At 63.6% G+C, this 27,177-nt stretch overlaps 1 protein-coding gene across 1 annotated transcript; it reads left to right on the top strand.

Annotated features, from left to right (window-relative positions):
- Nucleotides 1-5,320: 5,320 nt before the first annotated feature.
- Nucleotides 5,321-26,336, top strand: DOC2B (double C2 domain beta). Its single transcript, XM_062215728.1, has 9 exons — nt 5,321-5,693; nt 13,233-13,312; nt 16,370-16,444; nt 17,864-17,973; nt 18,102-18,228; nt 20,688-20,845; nt 24,772-24,853; nt 25,484-25,580; nt 25,950-26,336. Exons 1-9 carry the CDS (start codon nt 5,321-5,323, stop codon nt 26,084-26,086), a joined length of 1,239 nt encoding a protein of 412 aa, XP_062071712.1. The 3' UTR covers nt 26,087-26,336.
- The last annotated feature ends 841 nt before the right edge of the window (nt 26,337-27,177 follow it).

Here is a 27,177-nt window from a genome sequence, read left to right on the forward strand (position 1 = left end):
CGTGGGTTGAGTTCACCTCGGTTGTTGTGAATAAGCCTGTAGTGGAGGCTGCTGCATCAGGAACTGTTGGAGGCCCTACTTTCAGTTCCTTTGGTTGTATACCTGCGAGTGGAAACGCTGGGTCACGCGGTTTAACTCTTTTCTTTTAAGGGATGTATTTATTGGGACTGGTGCTGTGGCACAGTGGGTCAAAGCCCCAGTCTGCAGTGCCAGCATCCCATATGGGCGCTGGTTCGAGACCCTGCTGCCCCACTTCCAACCCAGGTCTCTGCTGTCACCTGGGGAAGCAATAGAAGATGGCCCATGTGCTTGGGCCCCTGCATCCATGTGGGAGACCCAGAAGAAGCTCCTGGCTTTGGATCAGAAGTGGAGCAGCCAGGACACGAACCGGCATCCATATAGGAAGCCAGGTTCAAAGGCAGTGGCTTTACCTGCTATGCCACAGTGCCAGCCCCCAGGTTTAGCTTCTGGAGGAACCTGTACTGATTTATTTCTGAGCTGGCTGGTAGGAGTGGAGCAGGCATTCTTCCACAATATTGTAGGTCTTTTTGCACATCTGAAATATTTTATAAATTTTAAAAGTTGTAATTGGAAGCCACCGCTTGCACTGATGCCTTTGAATTGCATATTTAATTCAAAGCTGTCTAAAGGAACACTCGTGGCTGCCCTGCCGGCCTCGGGTTTCAGAACTGCTAGAGCCTGGATCAGAACTGCCCAGCCTGATCCGTACATTGCTGAGCTGTCCGCCCGGGGCCTGCAGACCCCTGGAACCCACCACTTGGGCTCCCACAGTCCCAGGCTCTGTGGGTAGAGGGCTCATCAGTGGTACTACCACCAAGCCGAGAGCTATGCCCTTGTCCTCCCAGAGGTCATTTCTGGCGCTCCCCTCCCCCACCCACCCACCCACTCAGCTTTAAGCTTCCATGTCACCTGATGTCCTTCCAGAGGCCACCTGGTGCCAGGTGAGTCGCCCCTCCTAGGCCCCTTTCCAGTGCAGTGGCCCAGATGTCAGCCAGGGTAGGGGGAGAGAGCCCAGCCCTGCCGCCCAGCTCTGCGCAGCCTCAGTGGCCGTGTGAGCCAGGCGTCAGACATCCGGGCGTGGGCCCCAGTTTTGCCATCTGGAAAGCTAAGGGCTGGGTGAGGTGCAGCGGCCCCACACCTGTGGTCTGCAGACGGCTCGGCGGCTCTCCCAGGAGGGGCCGTCAGCACAGCTGTAGAGCAGACGTGTGCAAAGCGACATCATTAGGTAAGCGTTAGCCTCCCACCGCCGGGCCCAGAGCTCGTAAATGTAGTGTGGCAAGTGTAATGTGTTTATGAGAAAGAGCGTAAGAAATGAGCAGAAAGAGCTCCATTTTTCATTATCACTTAAGACATCAAGTGTGCCTGGAGCAGCCACAAGCTACGGCGCCAACACCTAAGGTGACTTGCACCCATCCGCGCTCCGTCACACCTCCCTGCTGGGGCCCCCGTGTGCAAAAGAGGCAGGGGAGGGTTCCTAGGTCCCTTCCTGATTCACTCCCCCATCACCTGGATGCTCAAGGAAACAGGGCTCCGTTCACCAGCCAGCCCCTGCAGGCCGTGGCCTGTCCAGGGTGGTGCTCAGCAGGCGTGTGTTGAAGCGTGGATTCACGGAAAGAGGAACACACAGGAGGCGGCACGCCTCTCCTTCCAGGAGCACACTGCGTGCACTTGCTCCGGGAGCCCCTTCCCTGGGTTACCAATTCCCACCAACACAGACAAGGTGCTGCCAGGGGGAGCTGGGGCCAGGGGGCGCATGGGCACCAGCCAGCGGTGCCAGCTATGGGCATGGAGCCAAGTACTGCCTAGAGGTGACCTCCTCAGCCTGCTGGGAGGAAAGGGAGCAGCTGGTGATTTTCAGACAACAGGAGCTCATCCTACCCAGAGGAGGGCGTATCAGGCGCCCCAGGGCGGCTTCGCCAAACCCACTGGAAACTCCACCCCACTCCCCACCTTAGTTCCCGGAGTTAAGAATTGATAAGCAGGGGCCATGGCACACTAGGTTAATCCTCCACCTGCGGCACTGGCATCCTATATGGGCGCCGGTTCTAGTCTCAGCTACTTCTCTTCCAATCCACCTCTCTACTGTGGCCTGGGAAAGCAGTGGAAGATGCCCCAAGTCCTTGGGCCCCTGCACCCATGTGGGAGATCCGTTAGAAGCTCCTGGCTCCTGGCTTCGGATAGGCGCAGCTCCGGCCACTGTGGCCATTTGGGGAGTGAACCAACGGACAGAAGACCTTTATCTCTGTCTCTCCCTCTCACTGTCTGTAACTCTACCTCTCAAATAAATAAAATCGTTTAAAAAAAGAATTGATAAGCAATGCAGTGATCAAAAAATCAACAATAACAAAATTCACCCTTCCAAAAAGAACCACTAAATTCTTCGAGCTGTAACGGGTGGGTGTGTGTGACACCCCTGTGAGCGGTGGGGACGCAGCCCACAGGCTGCGAGTCACTGTGTGAAACCATTACACCTCCCGAGCCAGTAAGTCTCAGCCTTCATAAAAATAATCTGGGGCTGCTTGTTAAGACACCCCCGGTGTCGGCCCGCACGGACTCCAAGCCAGCGGGTGCGAGGGGCTGCGACGCGCACTGAGGGCCATCCCGGTGGCCCTGGAGCCCCGGCCACCCACGTGTGCCTCAGTGTGGGGGGCTGTGGGGAGTGCAAGTGCTCAGAGGCCTGTGGAGGAGAGGTGAGGGGGAGGCAATGAACCAGGGCAGAGCTACACCCCTGGCACCAACCCCAGCTGCCCACCGCAGCATGGGGGACTACAGATGACATGACTGTTGGGGCTTGAAGCTCCCTACACCTGCCAGCTGGCAGATCCACTGCTCCACACCCCTCCCAGCCCTGGACAAGAAGGGCAGCACTGCATCTCACAGGTAGGGAAACTGAGGCAGGTGCAGGGCATGCGATGACAGTTTGCACCAGGAAGGCAAGAGAACCAGTGCCGGGCAAACAATATCCACACGGATGTCTGCAGTCGCCCATCTCTTTCTTTCTTTTAGGACGTTTACTTATTTGAAAGGCAGAGTGACAAACAGGGAGGGACAGAGACAGGTCTTCCACCTGCTGGTTCACTTCCTAATTGGCCACAATGGCCAGGGCTGGGGCTGGGCAGGTTCAATCCGCAAGACTCTTGGTCCCCTGTTTCCCCTCCCCAGTGAGGGTGGACCCTGTCCGAGGAGCCTCGGGACAGCTCTGCAGGTCTGGCAGTAGAGACGCTAGCATCCCACAGCGGGCTACTGCGTCAGTGCCCAGCTCCTGAGTCCAGCTTCCCGCTAATGTGGACCCTGGGAGGCAGCAGTAATCAGGCTCTGCCACCCACGTGGGAGACCTGGGTTATGTTCTGGCTCCCAGCTTTGACCCCAGCCCAGCTGTGGGCATTTGGGGAGTGAACCCCAGAATATGAAGCACTCTCTCTCTCCCCCTTTCTCCCTATCTTTGCATCGATCTCTATCTCTCCAACAAATGCAAAAAGCAGTCAGGACACCTGCTGCTGTGTGGGGAGGCTCCGCCTTCGTGAGTGGATTGATGGATAGAAGCACCTGTCACAAGGAGTTTGGTTCCACTTTTCCCTTCCCCCTCCGCCAGGCGAGGACCCGGCGACCTCCCCTCCAGAGGAGGCAGCAGGAAGGCCTATCCTGGAAGCAGAGAGCAGCCCTCCCCAGACGCCAAACCTTACGTTGGACTCCGTGGCCTCGGAATTGTGATAAACAAATGTGCCTTATGTATGAGCTGCCCGTCCGCAGGACATCACACCGCACAGACTCATCGCTGGATTCTCATCCCGGCTCTGCGGCCAGCCGGCACTCCGCCTGCACAGGTGCCGTGTCTGAGCCTTTAATTCTCTCACCTGCAAAATGGGAGCAGCGTGCCCGCCCTCCGTGCTGGGGTGCGACAGCAATCAATGAGACGACCACTGCGCAAGCTCCTGGCTTCCCCAGGCGCGTGGCGGCCACCACCACCAGCTCAGAACTCAACACAACGCTTGGTCCTCACGGCTCACCAGGGCCTTGGCTCTTACGGCAAGGGGAAGAGAAAGCTGACCTTGTGAGGTTCCCGAGGAGTTAGAATTAACCCCATTGCCCGGAGGGGTACACAGGTCCAGAGAAATCAAATGAGCTGCCGCAATGATGCAGCCGCAAGCAAGGCCCGCCTCTCTTCCGGGGTGGCGAGCCGGGTGGCAGAGGGGCGACCCACGCTCAGAGTCCTCGTTCAGACTCACGGGAAGACAAGCGTTCCAGGTAGGAGAGCAGGATTCCAGGGATGCACCTGTGTCAGTTCCCAGCCAGACGGCAGCCTAGGCTGGGCTGCCGGGATGGGCTTAGTTCCCTGGCCACACCGAGGCCTGAGCAGGCGGGCACCTGCGCCCCTGCCTTTGCGCCTTGCCTCCTTCCTCACTGCCCAGGCCCACCCTGATCTCACCCCCTCCTGATAGGCCACCCAGTGCCCCTGGGTCCTGCAAGCCACTCAGTGAGCACGGGAGGCGCTGCCAAAGGCCCAGCACGCAGGTGACCTGAGAGTGCCCGGCTGCGTGTGCCTAACACTTCCTGCTGGTGTGGGAGCAGCTGGGCCCTGCGCTAGCAGGAGTGCAGTGGGCAAGGTTAGACGGGGAGATGTGTCCAGGGTCCCCATCTGCACAGGTGTTTCTGTGTCCCGTGAGGGGGAGGGGGAAGTGGGGGGGGGGGCTTCTGTGCCACAGAATCTAGTGTGCCTGTGTGTGCACGCGCACCCTGCAGGCGTGAGTGGAACTGTCACTGTCTCTGCACACGCTTGTGCGTGCTCGGCGCTCCCTGCACACACCTGCGTGTGTCCTGAGAGTGACAGCGTGTGGCGGCCCGCGCAGGAACGCGGAGCTGCGTGGCCCGCGGTCCCTGCTCAGCCGGCTGTCAGCTGGCCCCAAGAGCCACCGTAAGCCAGAGGCGCCGGGGACCCTGGCCGCCCGCCCGCCGTGTGCGCGCGCAGGGTCCCGGGCCGGCGTGCGCGCCGGTGTGAGCGCGAGTGCGGGCGCGGGTGGCGCCGCCCGGCTCGCTCCGCTCCGCGCCTCCCGCGCAGCCCGCGCACTCACCCTGCTTGGTTGCTACCGGGTGACGCGGGCTGGGCCCGCCCCCTGCCTGCCGGCCCCTGCACTCACTCGCGCCGGCCGCCGCCGAGCAGGCAGGAGCCGCGTCAAGGCCGTCCGGGGGCGCCGCCGGCCGCGCCCGCAGCCCCCGCCGCGCCCCGCCGGGCCTGCTGAGCCGCCCGCGGGCTGGGGTCGCGCCGGGCCGGGCCGCGCCCGGGCGGGGCGGCGCTGCCTGCATGACCCTCCGGCGGCGCGGGGAGAAGGCGACCATCAGCATCCAGGAGCATATGGCCATCGACGTGTGCCCCGGCCCCATCCGGCCCATCAAGCAGATCTCGGACTACTTCCCCCGCTTCCCGCGGGGGCTGCCCCCGGCCGCCGGGCCGCGCGCCGAGGCGCCCCCGGACGCCCCCGCGCGCCCGGCCGCGGCCAGCGCCGGCCGCCGCAGCCCCTCCGACGGCGCCCGCGACGACGAGGAGGACGTGGACCAGCTCTTCGGAGCCTACGGCGCCAGCCCGGGCCCCGGCCCCGGCCCCAGCCCGGCGCGGCCGCCCGCCAAGCCCCCCGAGGACGAGCCGGACGCCGACGGCTACGAGTCGGACGACTGCAGTAAGTTTCCAAGTCGCCGGCGCCGGCCCCCTCCCCTCGCGGGGCGCGCGCCGCGGCCTCGCGCGTCCCCCGGGGCCCCCGCGAGATGCCCTCGCCCTCCCGCGCGCCCCGCGCCCAGCCCGCGGCCCCCGCGCCTGCCCCGTGCGCTCCGCGCACCCTGCACACCCGCCCGACACCTCCTGGCAGGGGCCGGTGAGGTGGGAAGTTTGGGGGCGCCCCCTGGGGGCGTCCCGTTCCGGGGCCGCGCCCCCTCTCGGCCCGCCTGCGGGGAGCTCGGCGCGGGCGGCGGCTTTTGTTCCCGGGAAGGGCGGAGCTGCGCCCCGGGGAGACACCAGTTGCTGCCGGCCGCACGGTGGCTCCCCGCGCGCGAGCCGCTCCGGACAGGCCCCGCGGCCCAGGGTCCGGGCTGGGGCGGGGAGCCCGGGCCTCCCGGTGGGCCCAGCAGCCCTCAGTGCGCGGCGGCTTTTCTGGCGCGCGGGCCGAGGACCGGGAAGACCGCGGGGCCGGTTGTCCTTCGGAAAAACCTTGGCGGTCCCTCCTGTCGCTGCGTGGACCCCGCCGCGGCGCTGGCCAGACCGGCGACCTTTGCCCACCTGTTACACCCGCGCCCCCTCCTCCCCGCCCTGAGCCCCCAGGGAGCAGGCGAGGGCCCGGATCCGCGGGGCCAAGGCCCGGCCGGCCCCGGGGCTGGTGGGCAAAACCGAGGCAGGAGGAGGTCGTGGTCTCATGGGGAGTCGCTGTGCACCAGCTGGATCCAGGGACGCGGTGCGAGGGGCTCCCCGCCCAGCTGTGGCCCCAGCTGCATCCCTGAGACCCGGAAACCCAGCGTCAAACCCGGCCCTGGGTCTGTAGCCTGCTTGGGGCCCTCACCTGGCTCCAGGCCTGGAGTTCCCCCCAGTCCATAATTTGCCCAAGTGGAGGTTACTGGTGCCACCCGCAGTGCTGGCACTCCCCTCCCTGCCTGGGGAGGCCCCACCACCGCCGCGGGGCTGAGCACTCTGTCTAAGCCTGGACCAAAGGCCTGGCAGGTGGGGCCCTGCCTCCAGCATGGGGTGGGGGAGTAGTCCTTTCCCCCACTTTCCTGCCAGCCTGGGAGACTGGGGGCAGAGTTCATCGCCCCGCACCCCCACCCCGCCCCTAGCCCCCTCCCTTGCTGGCCTCTGAGCAGGCCCTCCCTGGGACAAGTCAGCTCCTGGCCACCCTGAATCCCAAGTCACCTCTAGAGAAGCCGCTCCTGGGCCAAGGGAGTGGGCAGGTGGGGCAGGGCTTCCCCAAGCCTCAGGCCGCCCTCCTCCTACCACAGAGGACCCCTGCATGCCATTGCCAACAAGTCCCGGAGCCCTCAGAGAGCCAGGGGCTCGGGCCGGCAGCCCCGCCACCTGTCTGTCCCCCTAGGGTTAGCAGCAGGAACAGGGCTGGGCTGGGTGTCCTGGCAGGGGGCAGACTCTAGTGGACACAGCCTGGTGAGCTTAAGCTGTGGGCTGGCCACACCCATGTCACCAGGACACGCTAAGGAAATGCTGACAAGAGGCTGGGGAACAGCCGGGACCTGTGTGCCCTCCCTCCCCCCCACCCCCCACCCCCGCCGCCTTTCAAGGCCTGGATCCCATCCTGGCTTTGAGCGCAGGAACCTGGGCTCCTGCCCCTGGGGGGAACAGGTTGGGGGCAGGTCTGCCCTCCACCCGCTGCCCCAGGCCGTGTGCCCTGCTCTGGGCTCTTGACAGCCAGATCCCTGAATAAGCCTAAATGATTCAAGCCAGATGGTTCATTACGGCTTTAGCCAGGGTTATGCTATTTGCTGCCCTAATTATTGGATTATCTCTGTTCTAACAAAAAGAAATGAGGGCGGTTGCTGTGTTGTCCCAGGCCGGAAGACAAGTGCTGTTGATTTACTCCGCCTTTCTGTTTCCCCTCCAAAGCCCATCCTTTATTAAGTCACCTCAAGGCACGTGCCTAGTGTTCCCAGCAGAGCTCCTGGGAGGGTGGGAGAGGGCACAGGCAGCAAACACTGGTGCCCCTGCCCCTCCCCACCCCGGCCCGCCCAAGGGGCAGAGCTCCATCGCTAGAGACACCCACCACCACCTGCGGCTACTGCTCCAGCCTCCGAAGCTGCTATGACTCAGAGGCTTGGAGTTGGGAGAAACCGGAGACCAGAGCCCGTGGCTTGGGCCACGAGCACAGTGACGATCCTACCACTCCAGCCCCCTTGCCACTGTCCCTGGTGATGCTTCTGTCTTCCCACTCGGCCACACTCTTTCCCGCGGAGGCTGGAAACCAGGGTCGATCTCCTGCTCCCATGCATGTGTGGGTGAGAGACACCCAGGTGCAAACCAGGGTCCTAGTGGTGCCCGTGCCTCCATGAACCCAGCAGAATCCTCACGGCCCAAGGTGGCTGCTGTGGGTCCAGGCGTCACCTAGATTTGAGAAGGACCGGTTTCCTACTCCATTTCGCAGTTTAAGATCCAGGAAACCTTTCCCAGAAGTTCCCACAAGATTCATGCATCAACCTGAGCCTGCCTAATTCACCCTGGAGGCCTGGAGCAAGGGCAAAGTCGGCACTCGTGGCTGGGTGTGCCACCAAGGTGCCAGGCCTGCTGGCTGTGGTGCCCTTTCCTCGCTCGCCCTCAGTCGTGTGCTGCCCAGACCCACCATGATATTTGTGTGCACTCTCCCAACATGTCCGGCTCGGTGCTGGACCCGCCACCTCTGACCGCCCAGTGCGCTCGGAAACCCAAAGGAGTGGCTTTAGGGAGAGGGCAAGGCGCGTGGGGGGGGGGGGGCAGGGCCATGTGCAGAGGCCAGCCGCACCCAGGGTCCCACGGCCCAGCGGCTGGAATCGGGGGAAATCACGTGGCCAAGGCCGTGCTGCCACCGGGCAGCACTGGGTCTGGGAGGGACAGGGAGCTCTCAGCAACCGAAAGCAGAGGGCTGCAGAGCCGCCGGCCAGCCCTGCCCTGGCCGCTGACCCCTCTTCCTCTCCTCCCCGTTGTCCCTGCCTCGCTCCGTGCCCCACTGTCCCCACCCGTGGATCAGGTTCAACACAGGCTGCGTCGCTGTCCGTGGTTCCTGCTACAGTTGTTTGCTTGTTTTTTTTTTTTTCTTTGTTTGTTTTTAGTTTTTAAGTATGTGGAAGGCTGATATTTTTCTTCAGAAAAAGTCGGCCCAGGGGCAGGTGTTTGGTGCTGTGGTTAGGAATCCACTTGGGGGTGGGCGTTGTGGCACAGCGGGTCAGGCCCACAGCCCGTATGACAGTGCTGGCTCCAGTCCTGGCACTTCTGCTTCCAGCCCAGCTCCCTGCAAAGGATCCTGGGAGGCCACAGAGGACATGGAGTGCTGAGGGCTCTGCCGCCATGCAGGAGACCCGGATGGAGTTACGGGCTCCTGGCTATCGCGGGCATTGGGGAGATGAACCAGCAGATGGAAGGTCCGCCCCCCTCCCTTTTAAATAAAAATAAGTGAAATTTTTGAGTAAGTAGTTCTCTCTCTATTTAGGACACAGTTCCTGTTCCCAGCGGTGGGTGGGTCAGGAGAGCCGTGCCAAGCCGTTGGGCCTCGGAGAAGCCCACAGGGCACAGCTGACCGCCTAGGAATTAGCCAGGGAGGATCTGAGGAGCAGAGGCCCGTTAGTGCCCGGCCCTCATCATTTCTGCAGATGTAAACTGGGGGGGGGGGCGGTACCCACAGCCTAGGCGCCTTCCCCCCACAGGCCCGCCCCGCCCCCCAGGGGCTCTGCCTTCTTTCTCCGGTTTCTGGGCAGCTGCGCTGGGCCCGCCCAGCCAGGTCACCGTCCCTCTCTGAGCCACGCGTCTCCTCTAGAGAATGAAGTCTCGGGACCATTCGCTCCCTAAGAGAGCCTCACCACCGGCGGGCTTCCCAAAACTGCCGCCACGCCACACTTCCGTTTAGACACTGTCCTTTCTTTCTTTTGTTTCTTTATTTATTTGAGAAGCAGGGTGACAGAGAGGGAAGGAGAGACAGAGCTCTTCCATCTGCTGGTTCACTCCCCACAGGGTTCACTCCCCTGCAACAGGCAGGGCTGGGCCAGGCTGGAACCAGGAGCCAGGAGCTTCTTCCGGGTCTCCCACACAAGTGCAGGGGCCCAAGCACCTGGGCCATCCTCCGCTGCTTTCCCAGGTGTGTTAGGCCACCCAGGCTCGGGGTCCCCGGGACAGGCTGGCTTCTGCTGGGCCATGTCCAAGCCCTCCTCGCAGAGAGTCTCTGTCGCAAGCAGCGCCTCTCCCTCTGCAGCCAGGAGGCCCCTGGGGAGCAGGCAGCCCTCTGTCTCTCCCGCTTGTCCTTCTCTGGGGCTGCGACATGCAGAAATCATGAGTGTGTGGGCACCCAGGTCGCGCTCCTGTGAACTACTGGCGAGCACACAGTCTGAGCACACAGAGCATGGGGCGGGGTGGCGTGGCCGAGGCGCAATATGGGCTGCCGGTGTCACAGGTGGCGGCTTTACCCGCTGCGCCAGGGCACCGGCCCAACTCTTTCTTTTAAAACTTTTATTAAGGGGCTGGCATGTGGCATAGCAGGTAAAGCCGCCGCCTGCAGTGCCGGCATCCCATATGGGCGTCGGTTCGAATCCCAGCTGCTCCACTTCCCATCCAGCTCTCTGCTATGGCCTGGGAAAGCAGTCTGCATCCATTGGGAGACCTGGAAGAAGCTCCTGGTTCCTGGCTTTGGATCGGCCCAGCTCTGGCCATTGCAGCCATTTGGGGAGTGAGCCAGCCGATGGAAGGTCGATCTCTCTCTCTCTCTGCCTCTCTGTAACTCTGCCTTTCCAATAAATAAATTAAACTTAAAAAAAAGTCAGAACCAGGCCGCCCGGGGCCACCAGCACAGGGACCCCCCCCCCAGCCCTCTCTTTGTCTTTGTGGTCACAGTGACAGGCAGCAGCATCGAGTGACACTGGTGTGTCTGCTCCCCAGGCGGGGGAGGGAGCAATCCTGTTTGAGCAGTTTTGTTCCAGAACGGGTCTCGGGGGAACAAGTCCAGTTTTCTAGAAAAGCTGCCAAAGTGGGACTGCGCCGTCTATAATTACCTCCGAGGGCTTCCCGTGCGCCGGGACTCGGCAGACGGGGCACAGAGATGTGGGAGACGCTCAGGTCACACACAGGGACGCTGTCCAGCGGTGCCACAGGCAAAGGCGGGGCCGTGAGCCTGGCAGGGGGTGCACGACAACCACGACTCTTGTCCTCGCCTGGGAAGAGCGGGCGGCTACACGGAACGGTGGCCTGCCTGGGGCGGGTGCACTCCTGCAAGGGCCCGTGTGGTCGGGGTGCCATCTCCCCAGCTCTGCCTTTGCAGTGGATGCTGTGGCGGGGTTTGGCCAGTAGCCACAGGAGGACCAAGCTCCATGCTAGGAGCCCAGCTCCAGCCCTTGCCTAAAGAACAGGCACCTCACCCCTCACCCCAGCATCTCTCCAGCCACAAAGCCCCCCTGTGCCACTGGCCAACTCCTACTTCTCCATCATGGCTCAGGCGAGGCGTCACCTCCTCCAGGAAGCCTTCTTTGATGGCTCCCATCCAAGTGGAGGCCAGGCATCCCTTGAGGGCCTCCGTAGCTCCTGTCTCAGTGGACTCCACCGCGTGGGTTCTTTTCATCCATTCTTTCCAGTAAGCAGGGCTCGCCGTGGGGAGAGGGACCCTGCCCCGTACGTATCCTGAGCATACAATACATGTGTACACGACACGGTTCACCAGCTCAGGGCCTGGAAACAGGACCAGGCTTCGGAAGGCATAAGGGGATGTGCCTCTTGCTGTCCGGGGCCCGTCCTGGCCTGGTGCCGAGAGCCTCTTCGGCGCGGAAGGCCACAGCTGTGGCGTGTGCTGGCTCCTGAGGGTGGCAGCTGCACCCCGTTCCTGCTGCGCCCTCCTCCTGGCCCCTGAGAGTGGCTGCTGCCTCTGAGAGACGGGGGAGCAGCACGGGGACCCAGCTGCTCCTCGCCGCCAGCCCACGGCCCCCCAGAGGCCGAGCCCCGGGGGAGCCTCCCAGTGGCTCAGCGGTCGGCCTGGCCAGGGCCTGCAGCTTCTCTGCCTGCCACTCAGGCCTGAGGGAAATCGAGGGCAGTTGCCCAGGGAGGACAGGAGCCCCTGTAGCTAGAGCCTGGCACATGTGGGCACCACCCTGGGCCAGCCATAGGCAGTGCAGCACAGGGGCTGGGGGCCGGGCAGTGGGCGTGGCCCCCTGAGCCTCACCTCTGGGCCTCAGCTCCTCGTGTGGAAAGTGGGCCAATGTCACCGCTCCCAGGGCTGGGTGGCACTGGCAAACAGTAGGTGCTCAGTGGGCGGTGGTTGCCATGGAGATGCATTCTGTCCTTGCTGGTGGCCCACCTTTCCATTTCTACCTGTTACCTGGAGGACGTGGTGTGGTTCACATGTGTAGATTTCACAGTTTTGTAAATTTGCGGTGGTTGTGTGTTAGTACTCACAGGCTGTGTAGGTTAGAGCAGCGCTGACGGGGCTGGAAGCGTGGCGCAGCAGGTTAAGCACCGCCGCCCCCGATCCCCCGGGACACCGGCACCCCGTGTGGGCAGCAGTTCAAGTCCTGGCTGCTCCACTTCCGATCCAGCTCCCTGCTAATGCACCTGGGAAAGCAGCGAGGGATGGCCCAAGTACCTGGGCCCCTGCACCCACGTGGGAGACCTGGATGGAGTTCCAGGCTCCAAGCCTCGGCCTGGCACAGCCTTGGCTGTCGCAGCCATTTGGGGAGTGAACCAGCAAATGGAAGCCCTCTCCCTCTCTAATTCTGCCTTTCAAATACAATAAATCTTAAAAAAAAAAAAAAAAAAAAAAAGACCAGCACTGACGATGCCATCACCAGGGACGTTAAAGTGTGCCTGTGTCTTCAGTGAGCAGGAAGACGCCAAGGCTGAGAGCCTGGGGCGTTCGTCTCCGTAAAGAAATCCTTTTGGGTGATTTTTACTTTATTTTAAAAAAGATTTATTAATTTATTTGAAAGGCAGAATAGAGCAGGGGATCTTCCAACCGCTGGTTCACTCCCCCGGTAACCTCAACAGCCAGGGCAGAGCCAGGGGGAAGCAAGGAGCCAGGAGCTGCTTCCAGGTCTCCCTCGCTGGTGCAGGGGCCCAAGGACTTGGGCCATCTTCTGCTGCTTTCCCAGGCCACAGCAGAGAGCTGGATGGGAAGTGGGGCGACCGGGATTTGAACGGGTGCCCATAGGGGTCATTGAAATGTGACCAGCGGGTCTCAGGGCTGTAGCGGCCGTCTGTGAGCAGTCTCGGTGACTGGAACCCGGAGGGCTGCTCGGCTTCTGCAGGTGGCCCTGCGGCCAGAACCTGGGGCGGAGGGGGAGGCGGGCTGGGTCCGATGCTGTGTCTAATCGGAGTCGCTGCCTGCGTTCCTAGAGTCTGCGTATTTAAATCCCCTGAGAATTATTAAGGATGACTTTGGCCTGCGCTGATTTCTCCAAACAATATTTTTAATCTTGTTGGGGGAAAAAAAAAGGCCCATCTGGGCAGGCAGGGGCCGGCATGGCTTTCCCTGCCGCTGCGTGACCCCGGCCCTCTTTGTCGGCAGCCGCCCTGGGCACGCTGGACTTCAGCCTGCTGTACGACCAGGAGAGCAACGCCCTGCACTGCACCATCAGCAAGGCCAAGGTAGGCCCCGCGCCCCGTGCCCTGCACCCCTGCACCCCCGCGCCGGCTGGGAGCCCAGCCCTGCCTCTGTCCCCTGGGCTGTACCAGGGCAGGGCAGGGAGAAGAACTAAAATCCCTGCCAGGCGGTGTTCAGGGAGCAGAGAGAGGAGGGGCCGGAGGGTGTGAGCAGGGTGGGGGTGGGGGCCGTGGGTCCCGCAGGGCAGGCATGGAGGGAGGCTGGGGCTGCTGCTGGGGTCTCTCCCACCCAAGCGCCCAGCACCGCGGCCGCCGGGACTCCAAGGAGTGGGCGACTCCGAGCTCCTGCCCTGGAGGCTGGGGCTGCGGAGGAGGCTAAGACCACCCCAGGCAGGGGTCCGGCCTCCTGGCCTCGCTCCCTGGGTGCAGGGTGTCTGTGGAGCCCATCCCCGAGCCAGCTCTGTTCTCACCCGTGCTGTTCCCTCCGCCCTCTACCTCATGGCTCCCTCCGGGAGGAAGGTGCCCAAGTTGATGTTTTCTCGAAAGGTAAGGGCCTGTGAGGCCTAGGAGAGCCCCTGGCGGGGCTGGGGCTGGGCCCAGCACCCTACGGAGCTGCCTGGGCCCTGACCCACCCCGGCCTTCCCGACCCACGCCTTCCCTGGTCCTACCTGTCAGCTGAGGGGCAGCCCCTGGCTCTGAGCCCCCGCAGCGGGACGGGCACCCCACGTGGGGCACAGTAGGCAGGTGAGTGCCGTCCACCACGGGCCACAGCCACCTGCCTGCTGGTCCCCACCCTCCCCTCTCCTCTGGGCCCCCAGTGGGGGTGGGCCCCTTCTGTGGCTCCTCCCTGCCTTAGAAAAGTTACCTAGGCTGTCAGGCCACTCTGGCCAGAGCCCGCCCCTCCTCCTCCATCCCAGACCCCAGGACCCCCCCACCCTGTGTGTAGCTGCCTGCCCTCCCCAGCCTGATGTATGTGCGTGTGTGTGTGTATGTCTGTGTGGGCACCCCAGGTCTAGGTGGGTACCTGTGGGTACACACATATGCCTCTGCTTACAGCGGGACCCAGAAGGCACCACAGCGGGGGATGGGTGGCCCCAGAGCCACAGTGGTGCCTCCACCTTCTAGAACCTTCTCTGTGAACCCCCAGGTTCATAGACAGGGCAGCATAGGCATGGATGGGCTGGGTCCCTGGGGTAGGAGTGAGATGGGGGTGTCTGGGGGAGGCTGGGCTCTGACTTGGCCACCTCAGGGTTTGCTGTGTGTGCAGTAGGATCAGTCATGGCCACACACGCACCCCCTACACACACGTGCAGAAAAGCCAGGAGAACCCCACACGGGATCCCCGCCTGTCTGTAAAACACAAACCCAGCCCCACCGTCAGCTCAGTACCAGGGACACAGACCCCACCCGGTGAGCCCAGGGCTGCACCTGACAGACCCCTCCGCTGTGCGTGCCCAGGAATCCAAGCACTCTGGGGGCCCCCATGTGGCACCCTGCAGTCTGGTAGCAGGGAAGCCCTCCAGGCCCCGCGGGCTGTGCCGGGGCAGAGCGTCCTCCCCGTGGGACAGCCGCTGTTTCAGGCTGGCCCTGAACACTTGGCAGAGCTAGAGACCCCTCCCCGGCCTGTGGGACCCCGCCCCGCAGCCTCTAGCAGACACTGTAAGCTGGGGGGATCCCTCTGAAGGGCTTCCAGTTACGCCCCTGACCTTCCCTGGGAGCAGGCCCTGTCCGCACCCCATAGGCAGCAGGTGGATCCCCCCGGGGCCAGGGAGGCCACCCGTGTGGGCCCGGAAGTTGGTGACAGAATAGTGCCCGGGCCTCTGGCTGCACCCACGGTCACTTTCGGCTTCTGAGCCAAGTGTGCGGCCCCCGAGGCCCCCCAGAGACCTGCTGGGGGGAGGGGTGGGGGCGGGGCAGAGGCCCCAGCACAGTCCAGGGACCTGCAGGACGGAGCAGGCGTCACTCCCCACACCTGAAGTCCGCCAGCGAGGCCACCGAGCCAGAGGTAGACACACCGGGCGTTCTGGAGGGCCAGAGCTGTGTGAGAGAAAAGCTGGACACCTGACCCCTACAAACACCTTGCACAGCCACGAACGTGCGGCGGCAGCGGCCTGCAGGCGCTGGGTCACAGTCCCAGGGGCCTGGCACGGAGGGAAGGGGCAAACTCCCGCCTGCCCTCCCCCGGCTGCACTGTCTGCTCCCCTCAGGCCCGGGGAACGCGTGATCATCAACCCCTTTTACAAATGAGACGGACGAGGCTTAGGGCCCTGAGCAGCCCACCCACTCGCCCAGCTGCGAAGTACCCACAGCCGAGGGCTGAGCGCAGGCGCGAGCGGCGGCCGCCCACCCCTCAAGGCTCCTCGCCTTGTCCGAGGGTCAGGGCGGCCCGGAGGGGGGGGGGCGCCTGGTGGGAGCAGCCGGTCCCCTCGCCCTCCCCGTTGTGCAGTAAACTTGCGGTTGGTCTGAGTCAGGCCCCGGGGGACGCCGTGCCGGAAGGGAAAATGCAGACCCCAGGAGGAGGAGCCTGAGGTCAGCTCGGCCCCCGCCTGGCCGGGTGTGGGTCGGTGGGCTCCCGGCGGGGCTCGCTCGGCACGGTTGGCGAAGCGGCTGGAAGCAAGGCTGGGGAGGGCGCCACCTTGTGGACGGAGCCTTCGCGGCCGCCGGCTGCGGGAGCCCTGCGGTCGCGGCGGGAGGGCCGGGGAGCCTGGCCCCGCGGCGGTTTCCTGTAGCCCCAGGGAAGCGCGTGGATGAGTAGACCGAGGAGTCCATGGACGTAGAGTCAGAGGCTGTGTTTGCGAAGGGGGCGGGTCCCGGAGGAGGGAAGCCCCCGACCAGAGCAGGACAGTGCGGGCCTCTTTGGAGCAAGGAGGGTCACCAGCAAGGTGGGGGACAAGAGGCCTTGGCCTGCGTGTCTGGGGGCAGAGGCTGGAGATGGCGCCAGCCTCATGGCCCTCCCTGACCTGAGGGTGTGGCCCGGGTGCTTCGGAAAAGAGGGCCATGAACGGACCCAGCCAGGAGGGGCAGAGGGCCTCGGCTGGCCCAGGCCCTGGCTGCCCTGCACCCCCCACTCCCCAGCTCACACCGTCTGCTGTCCCTGCTCAGGGCCTGAAGCCGATGGACCACAATGGGCTGGCGGACCCCTACGTGAAGCTGCACCTGTTGCCGGGAGCCAGCAAGGTGAGAGGGTTGTGTCCCAGGGCCGCCCACCCTGCTGGGCCTGGGACTCCCGTTCTCTCGAAGGGTCCAAGCAAGCTGGTGGGCGCCCAGCTCCTGCCCATCTCACACCCCAGGGCCTCGTGAGTCAGCATTACACGCCTGCTGGGTTGAAGAAACCCCCAGAGTCCCCAGGAGGGTTTCATAGACACACTCGCAGCTGGAGGTTAATATCATGTGCAAACAAAGGGATCTGGGCTCAGATAACATGGGAAAACCTGGCTAAATGAGTCCCTTTATTGCAGGCCTCATCAGCGCCTTTGACGAGCTGATGGGCTGCTCTGTGTCTCCATAAAGGAGATGGCGGGCAGCAGCTGCCCGTGTATTTGCCCACAGACTCCTGTTCCCACGCACCGGACCCACGCTTAGGGTACTGGCACAACAGGTGCGTCTGGGGAGGAAGAGAAAAAAATTGCTGTTAAACCAGAGCATCGAGGTGAGCCTTAGCATGGAAGAGCAAGCTTGATTCGTCCTTGTGTGCATCTTCCTGCTCAGTATTTTATTTTCCTACCAGGGGCGGGGCCTGAGTTGACCCACCTTCCAGGAGGGGCCATTACTCCTTCTGTAGGGAGGGCAGGGCTAGGTCCCATCCCCCACACCTGGACAACGGTGGTCCCTGCCTGGGCCTCAGTGTCCTCCTGTGGCCAGCACAGCTCAGGGCTGCAGGTGCCAAGGGCGGGTGTCCCAGGGAAGTAGGCCAAGACAGGAGCTCAGGGACTGAGCTCTGAGCAAGACTCGTGGGCCCGGGAGTGGGCTTTGCAAACCCCACCCGTAGCCCCCCACCCAGGGCAGCGTTGTATGAAGAGCGGTCTTGCTCTAAGCAGTGCCGGGAGACGCATGAGTACTCCTTTGACATGGGGTGCGTGGCCTCAGAGGCTGTGTGCCCTGTTGGGGTTCCTTGAGCTGGGGTTCGTGACCTAAGAGGCTGCACTGGGTGCCGGCAGCCATCAGGGCACAGCAGACCGGGAGCTGAGGGTCTGATGGAGCGGGGCAGGTAAAGTGTGAGGACCACGGGAACCGCTTCCTGCGGCTGCTGTAACAAACGACCAAGTCGCTCGCGGTGTCGGCAGGGCTGCCCTCCTCCTAGAAGCCACCCTGGCTGCGTGGCTGGTGGCCCCTTCCTGCATCAGCAAAGCCAGCCACGCCTGCCCCTGACCTGCCCTGGGTCTTGTGACTGCCCTGGGCCCGCCCCATTTACAGTTAGCCAATCAGCGCCCTCCGTTCCACCTGCACGCCCATTCCCCCCCACACACACACACATCCAGGTGTCAGGCCATGCATCCACAGGCTCTAAGCACTGGACGTGGCCGCCCTGGGGCCAGCGATATCCTCCCCACCGGGCTCCTGTGCTGGTCCCTGCTCAGACCCCGCTTCTCTTTGCAGGCCAATAAGCTCAGAACCAAGACCCTGCGCAACACGCTGAACCCCACATGGAACGAGACCCTCACTTACTACGGGATCACAGACGAGGACATGATCCGGAAGACCCTGCGGTGGGTGGAGCCCCAGCCGCCCACTCCCTCCCCCCCTCCCCTGCCCCCAGCCACACCCACAGACCCCTGGAAGCAGACTGGGGGCTCCCAGTGCTTCTGAGGCCCCGGCCGTGCCCCTTGTCCCCCAGGATCTCCGTGTGCGACGAGGACAAATTCCGCCACAACGAGTTCATCGGGGAGACGCGCGTGCCCCTGAAGAAGCTAAAGCCCAACCACACCAAGACGTTCAGCATCTGCCTGGAGAAGCAGCTGCCGGTGAGCGGGCGCGGCCCAGGGCGCACCTGCTGCGCACCTGGCAGGTTGCAGGTGCGGGGGAGACAGACGGAACCAGCTGCCTGCTCCGGGCCACAGAATGGAGCAGAATGGCCACAGAGGGAGCGGGGTGGGGGGCGGTGAGCTCAGAGAGGTGAAGGGGAGGCTGGGAGGGCCCCGACGTTTCCCCCTGGGTGACAGCGGAGCCACGCACAGATTCAGAATTGATGCGAATGACAGCTGCAGGGGAGAGGCCGGGAAGGCAGCAAGCAGCCAAGCGAGTGAGCGAGCGAGCAGGTGTGGCTCAGGCCCAGGCTGCAGGGACAGGAGCCAGATGGGATGGGATGTGCCCGCAGGGCAGCTCCCCAGGGGGAAGGGCAGTGCCCAGGTTTGGGGAAGGCTGAGGCAGCTGTGGACCAGGGCGGCCGGGGTCAGCTGCACGGACGTACAACTGGAGCGAGTGAGGCGAGCGGGGCCTGGGAGCCACCTCTGGGAGACAGGAAGTAGTTCTTTCCCAGAAACCGCCCCTGCCTGAGGACAGGGTTAGCTGTCCAGATGTTGGTCTGTTTGGCCGGCCTCTCTCCCTCCCTCCCTCCCTCTCTGCTCTCCACGCCTTGCTGCCCCTGGTTCAGGAGTGGGCAGTGGCACATTCCCCCTGGGGCCTGAGCAGGCCCACCAGGACACACCTGCCACCACCTGTGTGTGTGTGGCCAGCCCCAGGGAGCTTGGAGCCCTCAGGCCCTGGATCGCAGGTGCAGCCCTGGGAACCAGTCAGCCTGCGGCCTGTGCTGCCCCCAGCATCCGCCTCTGTCGTTCTGCTTAACTTGCTCACCTTTTTATTCCCCTGTCATGTCTCTCCCACACACAGACATTGTGTGATGGGTGCAACCTTTCCCGTCTCATTAGTCACCAGCCACAGGTAGCCCGGTTTTTCCCGGTGATCTGTGTCACCCGCGAAAGGCAGCATCAGCTCCTGGCAGAGTTGTGTTCCTGGGTTTTGATCGCTGGCATAAACGACCACAGAGTGTGCAGCATGGGTGTGAGTGCACATGTGTGTGAGTTGTGTGCAAGGGCACACGTGATGGTTTTTATATGAAACCACCCCAGAGAATCCCAGCCCAGCCCTGGAACACCTGCTGAGAGCACCCCTCTCCCCCGTGATGAGCCTCCGGAACGTTCATGGAAAACGCGTGTCATGAGGAAAGCCACGTGTGGACTTAAGTGTTTTTGGCACCACGTCACACGTGCCTTTCTTGGAACTCAATCTTCGCAAAATTCCAAAGTACCCCGTTTGCCATTTAGTGTCACCGGCACAAGCGTGCGGTTTCCCGCGGTGACGGCCACCTGCCGCTGTGTCGACAGGCTGCGAGGCTGCCTTCTGGCTGCAGCGCTGTGGGCGTTATTCAGTGGTGGGCAGAGCTGAGGGGCTCGGGTGGGCGGTGCCTGAGGGGTGGGAGGCGGAGCCCTCACCCTGGGGGGGCACTGGGCAGCTGCTGAGGTGCGGGAGGGAGGGAGTCACAGCTCTGGCTTCGGGCTTCTCCCCAAGGGGCCGAGCCTGGCACTCTGCGTGGGCTCCGGGAAGCACCGTCCCAGGGCTGGGGCCAGGGTGCACGCTCACTGGCCCAGGTGGCCCGGGCAGACTTAGGCCTATCTCTGAACTGTGCAGGCTGGAGCTGCTGGCGTGAGGTTGAACCCGGAGTTGACCCTGCCCCCGCCCTCGCCCTGGGCTCCCTAGGAAGCCTCCCCTGGGCTAGGCCTTCACCCACCCACAGCGTGGGAATTACAGAGCCGGCTGTCGCGTGCGGTCCACGCAGCGCCCCTCTGCCCGCAGCTTGCTCTGCCTGGCACTGAAGTGAGCCCCCTGTGGCTTCTCTGAACCCTTCCTGGTTTGATCCAGGACAGACATGGGGGGAAGCAGGCAGCCACCACACCGCTGTGCGACGGCAGGAAGGCGGCCAGGCCGGTCCCCCCGGCTGAGCCCAGTCCTGGAGGGGTCAGGGGCTGATGGCGCACAGAACCGTGCAGAGCACGCGTGGGCTGCCGGGAGGGCCGGGCGGACGCCGAGAGGCCGGGCACCGCAGCAGGGGTCAGTGCCCATTGGAGGCGCGTGGCTGAGTGGCAGCTGTCGCAGCGCCGTCTGCCGTCTGCCGTCGGAGGCAGCACGGCTGAGCTGCGGGCGGGCGCCCGAGGCGGCCAGCGGAGCTCATCCAGACTTGAGGCTGGAGTTCCGTCTCACTGGTGCATGCTGTCAGGTCCGCCACTCACGAGGGTGAAGTCCACTCCCAGCCCACGTCCGTGCGTCCGGCGGGGCCGAAATTTCCCCGCGAGGCATCTGTGCAGGGCGGTCTGAGGCCCCTGGGCCAGAGGAGCGGGGGTCAGGGCCGGGCAGGGCTTGCACACGGTGGGCAGCGAGGCCGGGGAGCAGCGGGGGAGGACAGCCCAGTGCCTGCCCCGCCCGGCAGGTGGACAAGACGGAAGACAAGTCCCTGGAGGAGCGCGGCCGCATCCTCATCTCCCTCAAGTACAGCTCGCAGAAGCAGGGCCTGCTCGTGGGCATCGTGCGCTGTGCACACCTGGCCGCCATGGACGCCAACGGCTACTCGGACCCCTACGTGAAAATGTGAGTGTGCTGCCCCGGGACCCTGGCGGGCAGTGGGCATGGCGTCCACCGCGCTGCCCTCTCTTAGGTGCTCCTTTGGCAACACCGGGGCGAAGGTGGCCAGCCCATTTCACAGGTGAGGACACGAAGGCTCGCAGAAGCTGGATGGCTTTGCGGAGCGCGCAGGCAGGGAGTAGTTATCTCCTGGCACCGTGGCCAGGCCTTTCCGCAACCCCAGCACCCCGGAGGGCCGTGCGCAGCTGGGAGAGGGGCCGGGGGACACAGCCAGGGCCAGGGAGGCCCAGAGGTGCCGCGAAGGAACTCCACGAGGACCCCGCAGCTGCTCACGCGTGCAGGCCCTGCGCTGGACCCCAGGGGAACATCGGGGATGACCCCACACAGGGCACTCTAGTGGGGACTGATGGTGGCACGGGGGTGACACCACTGGGGGCTGTGCTGTGCCCTGAGCTGTTGTTTGGGGGGGGACCGGTGGCATTTGAGAGGGTGACAGGTGCCAGAGGTGAGTGGACACGGGTGGGTTCCCAGGGACCCTCTAGAAGGGCCAGACTGGGGAGAGCGGGATTTGGCTCAAGAGAAGGAGGTGGGAGAGGGGCGGGGATAGAGGGGTCAGGACTCGGAAGCAGGAGAGGGCGTTGTGGAAGCCCGGGAGACTGAGGCCACGGGGTCGTCTGTCGCAGGGAGCGCTACTTGGGCTCTGCCCCCCCCGGCCGCTGTCACGCTCCTGTCACTTGTAAAGGTCTCCACAGAGGAGCCCAGACGCTTTGGGAAGCAGTCGGCAGTCACTTAGGAAGCGAGTGCACACTCAGGGGGGTACCTCCCATTGCCCCCGGGTGGAAGCAACGCACAAGGGCCTGGCCACTGCTGAGTGGGCGTCGTGTGCGCTGGAATAGTATACAGCCGTCAAAAGGAATGGCGTTCTAATACCTGCTCCGATACGGATGGGCCCTGGAGACGTGGCACCAGATGGAAGATGGCAGACACCCAATTGCGCACCCTGTGTGCGTCCAGCACAGGCAAATCCGGGGAGGCGGGAAGTAGATGAGGGGTTGCCAAGGGCTGGGGCAGGCGGGGGGGGGGGGGGCAGCAGGCAAGCACCTGCCCAGGCGGCTGGGATTCTGCCGTGGTCAATGAGCGTGTTCTGGGGTCCCCTGTGATGTGTCGCACACCCTGTGAATCGCATCCCCTAGAGCTGTTAGAGGGGCCGGCGTTGTGGCCCACTGGGTTAAGTCTCCACTTGGGACGCCGGCATCCCACGTCAGAGCGCTAGTCAAGTCTCCGATGCTCCGCTTCCCCTCTGGCTCCTTGCTAATGCACCTGGGAAAGCAGCAGGAGATGGCCCAAGTGCTTGGCCCACCTGGGACATCCAGGTGGAGCTCCTGGCTCCTGGCTTTGTCCTGACCCAGCCCTGGCCATCGCAGCCATCTGGGGAGTGAACCAGCAGCTGGAAGATCTCTCCGTCTCTGCCTCTCTATCACTCCGCCTTCCGAAAAAAGAAAGGCTGCTAGCTTTAAAACTCTGATGACAGCAGGTGCCAGGAGAGGCTGCCCGACAACGGTGCTGGCGCTGCCGGTTTCCCATGTGACCAGCAGTGAACAGGGCCCAGCCTCAACAACAGCAAGACCGTGCGATCTGCTGTATGCAGCGCTGGCGCACACGTGTGATGGCGTGCCGTGCGCTTACGAAGGACACGCCGACAGCTCCCAGACTTGCAGAGCCCACCAGCATGGTGCACGGCGCTGCTGTTTGTGTAAACAGTGGGCTGAGCTGCAGATCCACCCAATCGCAGCTCGCAAACCCTGGAGGAGGGCCGGTGCTTCCCCTCGCAGCTGAGATGCACTCCCATGTGTGTGCCTGGGCTCGGGTCCTGGCTCCACTCCCGATCCAGCTTCCTGCTCGTGCACACCCGGGAGGCAGCAGGTGACAGAGACCCAGTGGAGTTCCCAGCTCCCACCGTCGGCTTGGGTGTTTGAGGGGTGACTCGACAGATGGCAGTCTCTGTTTCTTGCCTCTCGAGTAAATGAAAATAATTTTCTTAAAAAATGTATTACATACTCAAAAGACTTACATCTGGACTGACAGCATACAGACGGCTTTTTTTTATTATTTATTTATTTTTGACAGGCAGAGTGGACAGTGAGAGAGAGAGACAGAGAGGAAGGTCTTCCTTTTGCTGTTGGTTCACCCCCCAAGTGGTCATCACAGCCGGCGCATTGCGGCCAGTGCGCTGCAGGAGCCAGGAGCCAGGTGCTTCTCCTGGTCTCCAATGTGGGTGCAGGGCCCAAGCACTTGGGCCATCCTCCACTGCACTCCCAGGCCACAGCAGAGAGCTGGACAGGAAGAGGAGCAACTGGGACAGAATCCGGCGCCCCAACCGGGACTAGAACCCGGTGTGCCGGTGCCACAGGCTGGGGATTAGCCTATTGAGCCGCGGCGCCAGCCAACAGATGGCTTTTTTTGTCGGTATTCCAATCCAGTGTGGCTTAGCAACGACTGGCACAGCACTTACCATCACTGATCCCAGCATGCTGGCGAGCATACGGAGGAGCATCTCACAGGTGTTCTGCAAAGCCCGTGCTGGTCACGGGAGGGAGTGGAACAGCCTCGACCTGGGTGCCCACTGTGGAGGGGTGCCCTGGACCCACGCCGCTGAGGACACAGAGAGCCGAGTGTACCTTACAGTTACTTATGTGGAAAGCAGAGAGAGCTTCCATCTGCTGTTTCTGATGCTCAGGACTGGGCGGAGGCTGAAGCCGGGAGCCAGGAACTTTATCCAGGTCTCCCATGACAGTGGCAGGGACCCAACCACTTGAACCATCACTTGCTGCTCCCAGGGTCTGTGGGAGCAGGGATCAAGAGTCAGGAGCCAAGCCGGGAATCAAACCCGGGCACTCAGATATGGGGCACGATGTCCTAACCACCAAGCCAAGCACCCCCCAGCCACCTGTGTTTCTTTTCTAAGATTTGTTTATTTACTTGGCAGGCAGAATGAGAGAGAGAGAGAGAGAGAGAGAGAGAGAGAGAGAACCATCTGTTGATTCACAATGGCCACAACAGCTGGGGCTGGGCCAAGCCAAAGCCAGGAGCGAGGAGCTTCTTCTGGGTCTCCCACATGGGTGCAGGGGTCCCAGGACTTAGGCCATATTCTACTGCTTTCCCAGGCACATTAGTGGGGAGCTGGATCAGAAGTGGAGCAGCTGGGACTAGAACCAGTGCCCATATGGAATGCCAGCACTGTGGCAGAGCATTGGCCCCAAATCTGTTTTTGAAGGAGGTTTGAGCCAGAGCCCAACTCTGCTAAAAACGTTCTTCTGGTGGGAACGGTGAGCCTTGTAAGAATTAGACATCCAGGCTGGCGCCGCAGCTCAATAGGCTAATCCTCCACCTTGCGGTGCCAGCACACTGGGTTCTAGTCCTGGTCGGGGCGCTGGATTCTGTCCCGGTTGCCCCTCTTCCAGGCCAGCTCTCTGCTGTGGCCTGGGAGTGCAGTGGAGGATGGCCCAAGTGCTTGGGCCCTGCACCCCATGGGAAACCAGGAGAAGCACCTGGCTCCTGGCTTCAGATCAGCTCGGTGCGCCGGCCGCAGTGCGCCAGCCGCGGCGGCCATTGGAGGGTGAACCAACGGCAAAAGGAAGACCTTTCTCTCTGTCTCTCTCTCTCTCACTGTCCACTCTGCCTGTCAAAAATTTAAAAAAAAAAAAAAAGAATTAGACATCCAGAAACAAGAGAGACCCTGCCTCCTAGGGGCTGTGGGGAGCAGGCGCGGGAGCAGAAGTCCGGCTGGCCCCTCACCCCGGCCACTGCAGTGCTGGGATGGGAGGGGCCCAGGCACGCTTCCCCAAGGGCGGACCGCTCTGCGCAGCCCTGCCCAGCCTGTCTGCTCCCAGGACTCCCCCCGACCCTCTGCCTGGCCTCCCTCATGGTTCCAGATACCTGAAGCCAGATGTGGACAAGAGATCCAAACACAAGACGGCCGTCAAGAAGAAGACCCTGAACCCGGAGTTCAATGAGGTGCAAGGGCGCAGAGCGCCACCCAGGCCACTGCTGGGGGCCACTGGTAGGGTGTGGCCATGTGGGTGTAGGGCGGGAAAGGCAAGTGTGGAGGCAATCGGGCTCCTTGCTGAGGTTGCAGGGTTGGGGAGCAGGTGTGAGAAAGAGGGGTGCTCAGTGGGGGGGGATCTAGATGCCCCTGTTACTGGAAGGTCCTCAGGCTGGGGGTGGTACAGTGGGAGGTGCACACCTGGGTGCATCCCCATCTCCCTGGAGCAGGTGGGGAGGGCACCAGAGGGCCTTGGCCGAGCCAGAGCCACCCCGGCCGCTCCAGGCCAGGCAGAGGTGGCTGGAGGATGCTCCCTGAATGGAGGGCCCAGAAGCCAGGGAGAGGGTCCTGGAGGAGGAGGCGGTCAGCCGAGCCAGGCCCAAGAGTGGTCGGGGACGGCCAAGTGGGCAGCAAATGCAGGAACATAGAGAAGGAGCAGGTTCAGGAGGGTGCGGGGACCCCCAGGGCCCTCATGTGCAAGTGGGCGGCATGGGTGAGGACCTGCCCACCACCCGGCACACGCCCCACCCACCCCCATCCCCCGTCACCCGTGAGAGCCTCCTGGCTGCCGCTGGGTCCCTCACCCGCGCTCTGGTCAGCAGGAGTTCTGTTACGAGATTAAGCACGGGGACCTGGCCAAGAAGACTTTGGAGGTCACCGTCTGGGATTACGACATCGGAAAGTCCAACGACTTCATTGGTAAGGAGGCATGACAGGTACGCCGGGTGGCCATTTGCCTGCCCTGGGCTCAGCCGAGGCCTGAAGCCCTAAACCGGCCACGGACCCTCCTCCCTGGCCTCTGGGGAGAGTCAGGGTCAGGAACCAGCTGCCCTGGGCAGCACGAGGGCCCTCAGAGGAGCAGACGGACCCCGAGAGGAAAGGAGCACCGGGGGGGGGGGGCACGCAGCCACCCTGGCGGTCAGCACTGGGGACCAGCCCGAGCCCCTGCGCCCCGGCCGATGGGGGCAGTGGTGGAGGGAGGTCACATGCTGCCCAAGCTCAGAGCCCATCTGCGGGGAAGCACCAGCCGCATCCCGTGCCGCTGGCTACCCTTGCCGCCCCCTGCAGGTGGCGTGGTTCTCGGCATCAATGCCAAGGGCGAGCGGCTGAAGCACTGGTTCGACTGCCTGAAGAACAAAGACAAGCGCATCGAGCGCTGGCACACGCTCACCAGCCAGCTCCCAGGGGCCGTGCTCAGCGACTGACCGCCCCGGCCCCGCGCCCGCCGTGCCCTGGGCTTCCCCGGCTGCCACCGAGGGCTGCAGCCCCCATGCGGGGGGAGCTCCAGGACACCTGCTCGGACCCAGAGCCCCTTGGAGGCCACAGAGGGCCAGGCAGGGCAGAGCCGGCCTCAGCCCCAGCACCTTCCGGGGGGAGGGGCCAGGGCCGGCTAGTGGGCACGGGACCATGCAGAGGTCAGCAGTAAGGCACACGCTGAGAGGACAGAGCGGGGCACACGGGGAGGGCAGGCCGGGCGGGCGGGAGGCGGTACTGCCAAGGACACCGACTCCCGGGGGTAGGCAAACGGGCTGGAAAGCATACGCCTCTTTCTGGCGTTGTTGGGCTGGCGGAGAGGGGCCTGCGGGCTGGGGGCCAGGACACGGCAGGGAACATGGCCGGCTGACAGCGCTTCACGGCCGCACCCCCACAGCCCGCCCTCAGGGAGCCCCTGCAGGCCACTGCAGCAGGGGACCAGCAGGGCCACCTGACAGAGGGGAGGGAAGGCTTCCTGGAGGGGGAGGTTCTGCTGGGGGAAGGGGCAGGGCGGGCAGAGGCCCTTGGAGGAAGGTGATGGAGCCGGGAGCCCCGGGGTCCTGCTTGGGGGCAGATGTGTTAGGGCTGGGGCTCCAAGTAGACTCGGCTGTGGGGCAGGGGCAGGGGCAGGTCAGCCCAGGCCCCGCGCTCCTGCTGGCTCCTCGGGGCGGCTGAGACAGGAGGGTGTCAGGCGTGCGGAGGAAGCTCATGGTTCCATGGCTTCCCCTCCACCCTGTGGCCTCCGCGTCTGGCTCAGGCTGGGATCGAGCCCCCCAGTGTCTGCCCATGGCCTGCTGGCCCTCCTGAAGCCTGGGAATACTGGAGAGGGAACCCCAACTCAGGGGGTGGGCTGGGCCGGAAGCCCCCAGCCCGGCTGCCCAGGGACCCCCACACTGGAAGGACAGATGCAGGATGGAGGGGTGTCAAGACCACTGTCCCGTCGTGGTGAGCCCACAGCTGGGCAGTGGGAACAGAGGCCCACGGAGGAAGATGACCTGCCCAAGGCCGGGATCCGCAGCGGTGCCCGTCACGGCGATCGGGG

The sequence above is a fragment of the Lepus europaeus genome, chromosome 18 (genome assembly GCF_033115175.1).
Source record: "Lepus europaeus isolate LE1 chromosome 18, mLepTim1.pri, whole genome shotgun sequence".
Lineage (NCBI taxonomy): Eukaryota > Metazoa > Chordata > Mammalia > Lagomorpha > Leporidae > Lepus > Lepus europaeus.

What these genes read in the sequence shown, in the direction of transcription:
- DOC2B (XM_062215728.1), top strand. Translation starts at nt 5,321, where the DNA reads ATGACCCTCCGGCGGCGCGGGGAGAAGGCGACCATCAGCATCCAGGAG. An exon ending in TGTTGCCGGGAGCCAGCAAG is followed by an intron (nt 16,445 to 17,863) that starts GTGAGAGGGTTG and finishes TTCTCTTTGCAG; the next exon opens with GCCAATAAGCTCAGAACCAA. An exon ending in GCCTGGAGAAGCAGCTGCCG is followed by an intron (nt 18,229 to 20,687) that starts GTGAGCGGGCGC and finishes CCCGCCCGGCAG; the next exon opens with GTGGACAAGACGGAAGACAA.